Below are 11890 nucleotides of genomic sequence, written 5' to 3' on the forward strand. Positions count from 1 at the left end.
TCCGCGAGCTAGCTAGCCTCTGTCGCAGAAACAGGAACTGTTTTTTTTTTATCGTTCTCGGACGCCGATTCCGCGCCCGCCGCCGTCGTCAGTGGCGCCCTCTGCGGGCCGCTCCGAGGGTTGCAAAACAAAAAACGGAAGCGGTAAAATTCTCCGGGTTTTTCTTCTTTTTTTTTTGTCGTGTGTCGAGTCGAAGATTCTTGTGCACGTTGTGTTTTTTCTACATCGGTGTTTTTTGGTAAGAAAACCTCGGGATTTGCTGCCTCACTATTGTGTATATAGAGAAACACACACACACACACACACACACACACACACACACAGAGCTTAAACACATAATCTCATAATCCGCATCATTTACTCTTTATTTTCCTGTTTTTCCGCAGCAGTATATACGTACTCAGTGGGGGGGCGGGGCTAACTCTCCGACGATGCAGAAATCAGGATCAGCCGTGAATTCTCAAAGATGCCAAATGTTTTTGTTTTTGTTTTTGTTTGTTTGTTTTTTTTTTTGTTAACAACATATTTACCTTCTCTCTGGCCCCTCCCCCTCTCGTCTCTTTGTACATTTTTTTCTATTTATTTAAAGCAGAATGACGGATTGTTTCGAGCATGAAAGGCAAACAAATGTTACAGTGGATTCAAAAAGAAAATGAAAATCACAGGCTTTGATTTTACATCAGTATATTTGTTTATTCTCGGGATTTGTTTTCGCTCTTTTTTTTTTTTGAAGAAATAAAAGTCATTTTCATTCCTAAAACTTCGTCTGCTGTTTTTTTTAATTCACACTTTACATTTATTTACGTGTTTTTTTAATATACGAACAGATTTATTGTAGCGTCACAAAAAATGTTTGTCAGTTTTTGTCAAAAATAATTATCACTTTACTGTTGTAAAATAACATTTATCTTGTAATATTACGACTTTATTCTCGTAATATTACGACTTTTTTAATATTACGACTTTTTGATATTGCAACTTTATTTTCATATTACGACTTTTTAATATTACGACTTTATTCTCATAATATTACGACTTTTTAATATTACGACTTTATTCTTGTAATATTACGACTTTTTTAATATTACGACTTTTTAATTTTATGACTTTATTCCCATAATATTACGACTTTTTAATATTACGACTTTATTCCCATAATATTACGACTTTTTAATATTACGAATTTATTCTCATAATATTACGACTTTTTTAATATTACGACTTTATTCTTGTAATATTACGACTTTTTTAATATTACGACTTTTTAATTTTACGACTTTATTCCCATAATATTACGACTTTTTAATATTACGACTTTATTCTCATAATATTACGACTTTTTTAATATTATGACTTTATTCTTGTAATATTACGACTTTTTTAATATTACGACTTTTTAATATTACGACTTTATTCTTGTAATATTACGACTTTTTTAATATTACGACTTTTTTAATATTACAACTTTTTAATGTTGCAACTTTATTCTCATAATATTAAGACTTTATTGTCATTGCGACTTTTTTTAATATTACGACTATTCTTGTAATATTACGACTTTTTTTAATATTAATTTTTTTTAATATTACGACTTTTTTAATATTACGACTTTTTTAATATTACGACTTTTTGATATTGCAACTTTATTCTCATAATATTAAGACTTTATTCTCATTGCGACTTTTTTAATATTACAACTTTATTCTCGTAATATTACGACTTTTTTTAATATTACGACTTTTTGATATTATGAATTATTCTCATATTAAGACTTTTTAATATTACGAGAATAAATTTGTAATATTAAAACAAGTTTTTAATATTACGACTTTATTCTCGTAATATTACGACTTTTTTAATATTACGACTTTTTGATATTGCAACTTTATTCTCATAATATTAAGACTTTATTCTCATTGCGACTTTTTTAATATTACGACTTTATTCTCGTAATATTACGACTTTATTCTCGTAATATTACGACTTTATTCTCGTAATATTACGACTTTTTTTAATATTACGACTTTTTGATATGACTTTTTGATATTATGAATTATTCTCATATTAAGACTTTTTAATATTACGAGAATAAATTTGTAATATTAAAACAAGTTTTTAATATTACGACTTTATTCTCGTAATATTACGACTTTTTTCACATCACAACTTTAATGACTCAAAACATGAAATAAATTCACAAAGATGAAACGTTAGCACATTTTAGTAAATTTCCTACACACAATTCAGTTGCAGGGGTTAGGGTGCAGGGTTTTTTAAAGTTTAAAGTGTTTTTAAAAGTTTTTATTTTTATTTCACTTCACACGGAAAAAAAAAAATTTCCGATATCAGGAAGTGAGCGTCAGTGACAGACGACACTGCAGCAGGAATGTGACGCTGTCGTCCACCTTCAGATTAGTCCTGACAGCTGTGAACGGACCTCAGCTATTTTTAACTTTCATTCAGACTGAAACAGTTGACCCTCCTCTTCCTCCTCCTCCTCCTCCTCCTCCTCCTCCTCCTCCTCCTCTTCAGCTCTTTCTAGAAGGCCTCCTCCACTCCTCTGTTTCTTCTTCTTCTCTTGGTCTCGTGTGGAGAAACTTCTGGACGTTAAAGTTCTGAACTCTTTAAAAAGTTCTCTTTTAAAGAGTTCAGAGTGAATCATGTCGTCTCTGCTTTGCTTCAACAAAGGCTGTGGACAGAAGTTTGAGGCCGAACAGAACAACGACGGTGAGACTTTATTCTTCTTTTCATTCAAACGTCACGTTTTTAAACCAAACTCAATGAATCTGAGCGGAAAACAGACGACAAAGAAACCTCAAATTCAACAACTAAAGCGTTATTTTACAACTTTCTCTTTGTTTTAAAACACGTTCTGTTTCGTGATATTTCGGCCTTTTTTAATCTATTTTATGCTTAAAGTCTTTATTTTTATCACTAAACTCTCACATAATTATAGTTGTTTTAGTACGAAAAGGGAATAAACTGTGATCTTCTTACAAACAATGGTTGAATTAAAGCTTTTATTTTGAAAATACTCAGTCAAACTCATTCATTTATGAAAAAATAAAATGCTAATTTAACAGCTTTAGCTTTAGCTTTAGCTTTAGTGTCACTTTTCTAATAAAACTGCGATATTTATCGCTCTCTCACGGCCGACGTAAGCGTTATTTAGCGTAAAATTTAACACGAGGAACTTATACGTAACTTTTTAAATCAACTCTCGTACGTTTTGTGGAAAAACAAGTTTTTTTTATACATTTTTAAAAAACTGCACAAACACAATGTTTTTGTTTGTTTTTAGCCTAAAAGACAAGAGAAAAATGTTGAGTCATTTTTGGCTAAAGTTTTTCTGTGTGTGTGTGTGTGTGTGTGTTGTACTTGCTGCATACTGAGGACCATTGAGGGGTTTTTAACCAACAAAGTGAGGACATTTTTACAAAGTGAGGACATTTTGCCCGGTCCTCACTTTGTCTTCATTCAAATCACTTCCTTAGGTTGTAAACATGCTATACTTTATAATTTGGTACAACATATGGTACATTTTCCAGCCCTGGTGGATTCACACACTTTTTGCTCTGGGGCTCCACCTGCAGACATGTTATGGTACTGCACCTAGTAGTTATTTATAGATGTCATTCATGGAGTAGATATTTGTAATTGTTTTGATTTATAAAGTGGAAATGCTGGTCCTCGGTGTGCAGCAAGTACAAGAGTGTGTGTGTGTGTGTGGCCTTATACGGCTCACACACACACACACATGTTGAGCTCAGTGAGCAGCTGCTGGTTCGTCTATAAACAGAATCACTATCTTCTCTCCACAGATTCCTGCCTCTTTCATCCAGGAATTCCCATCTTCCACGACGCTCTGAAGGTAAAAACAAACAAACAAATAAACAACAACATTTTAAACTTCCTGCATAAAGAAAACATACATTTGTTTGTTTGTTTGTGTGTGTTTGTGTGTGTGTCTCCTCAGGGTTGGTCATGCTGTCGGAAAAGGACGACGGACTTTTCAGAGTTCCTCTCCATCAAGGTGAAAATGAGCCGTCAAACTGTGATTTTTGATATAAAATCTTTGTTTCACTCTTTAGTTTGTAAACTTCACTCACTCTCCTGCACCAAAGCCCAAAGTCACAGTAACACAGGAGTTCACAGCAGTCGTGGATCCACTGCTGCCTCCATCGCTCAGTTCAAATGTTTTATTCTGCAACTTTAGTGTTTGAACTGTATTTGGATTCACCGCAGTGACACACGCTGACCACAGGGGGGCAGCAGTCGTCCAGCAGCTCCTGTGTCTCCATGAGCTAAAATCACTGATTTTCTCTCTGGGCTTTGGTTGACGTGGATTTTATGAGTTGCATAAATGATAAAAACTTGTTGTTTTTTAGATTTTCCCTCAGACTGAAGTGTCGTTTTTTTTTTTTCAAACAGGGCTGCACCCGCGGTCGCCATAGCAACGAGAAACCTCAGGAGCCGCTGAGACCCGAGGTGACGTCCGAGAAGGCCGAGACCAAACTCGCCAACGGCCCAGAGATTATTTACCGCGGACCAAAATCTGCAGAGAAGCTGCAGAGAGAGAGACCCAGGTGTGTGTGTGTGTGTGTGTGCGTGTGTGTGTGTGTGTGTGCGTGTGTTCTTGTACTTGCGGCATACTGAGGACCAGTGAGGGTTTTTAACCAACAAAGTGAGGTCATTTTTACGGAGTGAGGACATTTTGGCAGGTCCTCGCTTTGTTCTGTCAAATTTTGGACCAAACATTTTTTTCAAAGATTTTTTCAAATTTCGGAGAACATAGTATAGTATGACGTTTTTGACAAATTTTGGACGAAAAAATTTTGGGTCAATTTTTTTTTCTAATTTTGGGTCAAATTTTTTTTTCTAATTTTGGGTCAAATTTTCTTTTCTAATTTTGGGTCAAATTTTTTTTTCTAATTTTGGACCAAAAATTGTGGGTAAATTTTTTTTTCTAATTTTGGGTCAAATTTTTTTTTCTAATTTTGGGTCAAATTTTCTTTTCTAATTTTGGGTAAAAAAATTTTTTCTAATTTTGGACCAACAATTGTGGGGCAACTTTTTTTGGACGACATATTATAATATTACGTTTTTTCAAATTTTGGACCAAACATTTTGGGTCAATTTTTTTTTTCAAATTTTTGTATGATGTTTTTGTAAAATTTTGGACCAAAAAAAATAAAAAATAGAAAACATTTTCCAGCCCTTTTTGCTCTGGGGCTCCACCTGCAGATATTTTATGGCACTACAACCAGTAGTTCTTTGTAGATGTCATTCAGGAAGTAGATATTTGTAATTGTGTTGATTTATAAATTGGAAATGCTGGTCCTCAGTATGCAGCAAGTACAAGAGTGTGTGTGTGTGTGTGTGTGTGTGTGCAACATTTTCAGGGTCACCGTCTTGTTCTACCGGTGAAGTTTCGAGGCGATCGGTCAACGTATGGCGAAGTCATAGGTCACTTCCTGTTCGAGGGGTCGAAAAATTTGCGAAACTTCCGATGGTTTCCGTGGCCACGCCCTTTTCAATCTGTAAAAAGTTTCGATAACATTTTGCTTTTGACGTGTCCAGGTCAAATTGTAGCAATTTTCATGTCCGTACGATAAACGCGTTCTGACGAGTTTGTTCATTTACGAAGGGCGAAAAAAGCTTGGTGAATTTATTAAAAAAACACTGATTTTTCAGGTTTAAACTGATTTTTTTTTGTCTTTGTTTCCATGGTAACGTGTGTGTGTGTGTGTGTGTGTGTGTGTGTGTGTGTGTGTGTGTGTGTGTGTGTGTGTGTGTAGTTCAGAGGAGCCAAAGGTCAAACTTCCGCTCAAAGTTTCTGCGTCTCTGACTGAACTCCTGGACAAACTGGAGACGAGTAAAAGAATCGAAGAAGAGAAAAAAGGTTGTTGTTGTTGTTGTTGTTGTTGTTGTTGTTGTTGTTGTTGTTTGTACCAAAAAAAAAAAATCCATCAACCTCAGATTATTTTTGTCTAATATTATATTTTTGTTGTTTCTGTGACGTCAGAGAGTCGAACAGTTGTCGTCGGGACGAGATGCAAAAACGCTGGATGTAAAACTGTGAGTTTTTGTTTTTGTTTTTGTCTGTTTTTATGTGTGAAATTATTCTTTTATTCTCTCACACACACACACACACATACACACGCACACACACACACTCAGTAAAGCTTAGTAACGGCTCCATCTAGTGGATTCACAAAGGAACAACATATGTTCGACTGCACAATGTCACTTTTTTTAAACCTGTTATAGATTCAAACACATTATAATGTTTTTATTGTTTGTTTATTCAATTTATTTCAACTTAACATAACATTTTTATGAAAATTTTTGATTATTCATTAATTATATATATGTATAAATATATATATATATATATATACATATATATAAAATGTGTGCATATTCAGATTGTGTTGTTTTTATACTTCACGCAATAAATATTTTTTTATAGATACATTCAGATTTTACAAAGAGAAACATATGATTATTAAAAAAATATATAAAGATGTAAAACACTTCGTTTTATAAAAACTAAAAAAAGGCAAAAAAAATTAAACAAAAAACTAAATATTGTTCCAAAAGATTCATAAAACGACATCATTTAATACTAAATAATTCTTTTTTTTATGGAGATTTTACACAGAAATGTTTTATAATCTTTATAAAATAAGAAAATTGACAGAACATATACATTTTTTACAGTGTAGAGTTGCTACTTTTTTTGAATTTTTTACTTTGCGTTGTTTTACAAACAAGTTTTAAACCCTTTTTTTTAATTGTCGAAATAAGAAAAATAAGGTTCCAAAAAACGAAATTGTTCAGTAAATTAGAAACTTTATCTCGAGTAATTACGAGATCTTATCTCTGCTAAGCTAAAGTAAGTTAACGTACGCTAACGAGAAAATATCTCATAATTACGAGATAAAGTGTCTAATGTTTATGTTTCTGTGGTGAATGTTATGATGTTTATATTTCAGTATAAATGTGTAATAATGTTTATAAATGTGTAATAATGTTTATATTTCAGTATAAATGTGTGATAATGTTTATAAATGTGTAATAATGTTTATATTTCAGTTTAAATGTGTAATAATGTTTATAAATGTGTAATAATGTTTATATTTCAGTATAAATGTGTGATAATGTTTATAAATGTGTAATAATGTTTATATTTCAGTTTAAATGTGTAATAATGTTTATAAATGTGTAATAATGTTTATATTTCAGTATAAATGTGTAATAATGTTTATATTTCAGTATAAATGTGTAATAATGTTTATATTTCAGTATAAATGTGTAATAATGTTTATAAATGTGTAATAATGTTTATATTTCAGTTTAAATGTGTAATAATGTTTATAAATGTGTAATAATGTTTATATTTCAGTATAAATGTGTAATAATGTTTATATTTCAGTATAAATGTGTAATAATGTTTATATTTCAGTATAAATGTGTGATAATGTGTATATTTCAGTATAAATGTGTGATAATGTTTATATTTCAGTATAAATGTGTGATAATGTTTATATTTCAGTATAAATGTGTAATAATGTTTATATTTCAGTATAAATGTGTAATAATGTTTATATTTCAGTATAAATGTGTAATAATGTTTATATTTCAGTATAAATGTGTAATAATGTTTATATTTCAGTATAAATGTGTGATAATGTGTATATTTCAGTTGTATGAAGGTCCAGACACAGACGCTGACGTTTGTCTTCATCATCCTGGAGCTCCTGTTTTCCACGAGGGGTAAGAAAAATAACTTTCATTTAAACGATGCTGAACCTTCAGAATGTGTCTTTAAACCGTAAATACGTCGTAAATACGTCGTAAATACGTCGTAAAAACACGTTTGTGTTTCTTTGTGTAGTTATAAATACTGGAGCTGCTGCTCGATAACAACAACAGACTTCAACGCTTTTCTGGACCAGAAAGGCTGCAGCACAGGGAAACACCGCTGGACGCCCAGACAGGTACTACTATACTCTACTGTAGTACTACACTACTCTACTGTACTGTGCTACTGTACTACTGTACTGTGTTACTGTACTACTGTACTGTACTGTACTATTGTACTGTACTACTGTACCGTACTGTACTGTGCTACTGTACTACTGTACTGTGCTACTGTACTACTGTACTGTACTGTGCTACTGTACTGTGCTACCGTTCTAATACATTATTTTTATTCTGATTTTCTTCCTGGTTTGTCTCAAATTTGAAAATGTTGCCTTAAATTTTTAAAACGTATTTTTAAAGTAAATGTACGTATATAATCTTTAAATTCAGAAACTCTGGCCTTGACAGATTTTTTTATCCTTAAATTGATTTTTGTTTAGATTTTGACATCAACAGTAACAGTTACTCTGAATCACTTACATATATATACGTATATATATATATATACATATATATATATATACATATATATATATATATATACATATATATATATACATATATATATATATACATATATATATATATATATATATATATACATATATATATATATACATATATATATATATACATATATATATATATATATATATATATATGTATACATATACATATATGTATATATATATATTAATATATTCACACTTTTACAGGACAAGAAGAAGGTGGCGTGTCGACACGACTGGCACCAAACTGGAAACAATGTTGTCGTGACGATTTACGCCAAGAATGCTAATCCTGACTTTACCTCCATAGAAGCTAATCCCACAGTGGTGAGTGTTTAAAAACACTAGATATTATTATATATATATATATATATATTCTACCACAAGTTCAAATGTGTCAATCTTTTTTTCACAGTTTAAACATTTCTAATTTTAAATTTGTTAAAATTTGTCTGTTTTTAAAAATGTGTTCAATAATAACTGCATTTGTTAATCTTTGCATTAGAGATTTATTAGATTTGCATTTATTTGATTTTTTAAATTTATTGAACATGAATTGTTTTTTTTTAACGTTGATGAAACTTCTCTCCTGCAGATCTCGTGTCAAATGCAGTTTGAGAACGATAAGATTTTCAAGAGAGACTTTCACCTGTGGGGGGTGAGTGTCAAAGTACACACTGAAATACACACAAACGTCTTATTGCTAAAAGGCCTTAAATTAGCCTAACATGGCTAAGCTACGCAAAAAGGTGAGCATGTTTACACAACTCTGCTGTCTTTTTAGAAATAAATATTATAATATTACAGCAGTTTTTGGGTGGGCATTTTCTGCCACAAGGAACAAATGTGTCAGTTTTTTAATAAATCAGACAAATATCGATTTCACTGCTAGATTTTGATTATTGAATGCAGTAAATGTATGTAATACTCCTTTATTTAACAGTTTTTTGAAAAAAACAAAAAACAACAACAGTTAAATAAAGGAGAATTGCGTACATTTACTGCATTCAATAATCAAAATCTACCAGTGAAATCGAGATTTGTCTGATTTAAAATTTAAAAAAAACCAAAATGATTTATTTGTTCCTAGAGGCAGAAAATGTCTTCTACCCAAAAACTGCAGTAATATTATATATTAATATTTTTTAATCGTAAAAATACTGGCGTTGTGTAAAGATGCTAGCATTTAAAGGGTTAAAATGTCAAAATATCATTAATATTTGCTATGTCAAAGACTGACTCATTTAAAGTGGAAAATAAATATTAATATTTAATACAATATAAGATGACATTTTTTTTTTTTTTTTAAATCGGGCAAAAGTTTTACTGGTAGATTTGGATTATTGAATGCAGTAAATGTACGTAATACTCCTTTATTTAACCATTTTTTTTTATTTATTTGACGTTCGCCACCTGAGGCAGGACCAATAAAAACTGCATTTACTGCATTCAATAATCAAAATCTGCCAGTGAAATCAAGATTTGTCTGATTTGAAAAAAAAAAACAAAAAACTGACTTATTTGTTCCTTGTGGCAGAAAATGTCATCTACCCAAAAACTGCATTAATATTATATACAAACCCTAAAAATAGAGTTGTGTAAACATGTTCGCCTTTAAAGGGTTAAAATGTCAAAATATCATTAATATTTTAAGTCAAGAAACTCAATATTAATGTTTTATAATATAAGATGACATTTTCTGCCGCTAGGTACAAATAAGTCAGTTTTTTAAAAATTCGGAAAAATCTCGATTTCACTTAATGCAGTAAATGTACGTAATACTCCTTTATTTCACCGTTCTTTCTTTGTTTGTTTTGCTGCTGCCTCAGGTGGTGAACGTCAAACAGAGCTCAGTCAACATGGTTCCGTCCAAAGTGGAGATTTCCCTGCGTAAAGCCGACCAGGTGTCCTGGGGCAAACTGGAGGATCCCAACTACAAACCTGAACCCGAGCCCGTAGAGAACTCCTCCTCCTCCGAGAACACAGAGTCCACTCGACCCGACTGGGACATCGACGACGACGACATCAGCGACTCGGACGAGGAGTGGGCTTACGACACGCCGGAGAACAAACAGCAGCGCAAAGACAAGGAGGACGAGGAGAAGAAGAAGAACGTCCAGAGGAAGGAGGTGGAGGAGGAGATGAAGAAGGCGATGGAGGAGAGGAGGAAGGCGGAGGAGGAGAAGAAGAAGCTGGAGGAGCAGAGGACGCAGGACGGACAGGAAGGCTACGAAGACCTGCCTGATCTGGAGGAACTGTCCTGAAAATCAAGGTCTCGAGTTTAATCATCAAGGTCTGAATCTGTTTTTAACGTAGAAGTGATTTGATTTATAAGAAACGCTTTTATAATAAAGACCTTTTTAGATCTGTGACGATGTTCTGTTTTCAATCAGAATCACTTTCATTCGGTGTGAGAGCAAATTAGTGATCGTGAATTTGACCTCAGCACTTTATCTTCACCTGTGGATCAACGGGCTGGGGGGGCTGGGTACCGCCTTGCTCAGGGGCACCACACACAAAAGCGACGTAGTACGGTCCTAAAAACAACGTCGTACGTTCACAGAAGCGACGTAGTACGGCGACGTAGTACGGTCCCAAAAGCGACGCAGTACGGTCACAAAAGCAACGTAGTATGGTCACAAAAGCGACGTAGTACGGTCTCAAAAGCGACGTCGTACGGTCACAGAAGCGACATTCTATGACCATTTAATATGGTCACAAAAGTGACGTAGGACAGTCCCAAAAGCGACGTATTTCGGTCACAAAAGGTATGTAGTACCGCGGCGTAGTACGGTCCCAAAAGCGACGTAGTACGATGACAAAAACGACGTAGTACGGTCACAAAAGCAACGTAGTACGGTCACATCGTATGGTCCCAAAAGCGACGTAATACAGCGACGTAGTACGGTCCCAAAAGCGACGTAGTACAGTCCCAAAAGCAACGTAGTACGATCCCAAAGTCGACGTAGTACGGTCACAAAAGCCATGTAGTACGGCGACGTAGTACGGTCCCAAAAGCGACGTAGTACGGTCACAAAGTCGACGTAGTACGGTCCCAAAAGCAATGTAGTACGGCGATGTAGTACGGTCCCAAAAGCGACGTAGTACGGTCACAAAAGCGACGTAGTACGGTCACAAAAGTGACGTAGTACGGCGACGTAGTATGGTCACAAAAGCGACGTAGTACAGTCCTAAAAACAACGTCGTACGGTCTCAAAAGCGACATAGTACGGTCACAGAAGCGACATAGTACGGCAAACGTAGTACGGTCTCAAAAGCGATGTAGTACGGCGACATCGTATGGTCCCAAAAGCGACATACTATGATGACAAAAGTGACGTAGTACGGTCACAGAAGCGACATTCTATGACCATGTAATATGGTCACAAAAGTGACGTAGTACGGCGACGTAGTACGGTCCCAAAAGCGACGTATTACGGTCACAAAAGCTA

At 33.8% G+C, this 11890-nt stretch overlaps 1 protein-coding gene across 1 annotated transcript; it reads left to right on the top strand.

Annotated features, from left to right (window-relative positions):
- The first annotated feature begins 2526 nt into the window (after window positions 1–2526).
- Window positions 2527–10808, top strand: LOC310944861 (cysteine and histidine-rich domain-containing protein 1). Its single transcript, XM_083910704.1, has 11 exons — window positions 2527–2727; window positions 3822–3871; window positions 3977–4033; window positions 4432–4586; window positions 5799–5902; window positions 6026–6078; window positions 7709–7779; window positions 7901–8003; window positions 8646–8765; window positions 9034–9096; window positions 10268–10808. Exons 1-11 carry the CDS (start codon window positions 2661–2663, stop codon window positions 10700–10702), a joined length of 1278 nt encoding a protein of 425 aa, XP_083766830.1. The 5' UTR covers window positions 2527–2660; the 3' UTR covers window positions 10703–10808.
- Window positions 10809–11890: the final 1082 nt, after the last annotated feature.

Source organism: Microchirus variegatus (genome assembly GCF_963457635.1).
Source record: "Microchirus variegatus genome assembly, chromosome: 2".
Classification (NCBI taxonomy): domain Eukaryota; kingdom Metazoa; phylum Chordata; class Actinopteri; order Pleuronectiformes; family Soleidae; genus Microchirus; species Microchirus variegatus.

What these genes read in the sequence shown, in the direction of transcription:
- LOC310944861 (XM_083910704.1), top strand. Translation starts at nt 2,661, where the DNA reads ATGTCGTCTCTGCTTTGCTTCAACAAAGGCTGTGGACAGAAGTTTGAG. An exon ending in CTGCAGAGAGAGAGACCCAG is followed by an intron (nt 4,587 to 5,798) that starts GTGTGTGTGTGT and finishes GTGTGTGTGTAG; the next exon opens with TTCAGAGGAGCCAAAGGTCA. An exon ending in ACCGCTGGACGCCCAGACAG is followed by an intron (nt 8,004 to 8,645) that starts GTACTACTATAC and finishes ACACTTTTACAG; the next exon opens with GACAAGAAGAAGGTGGCGTG.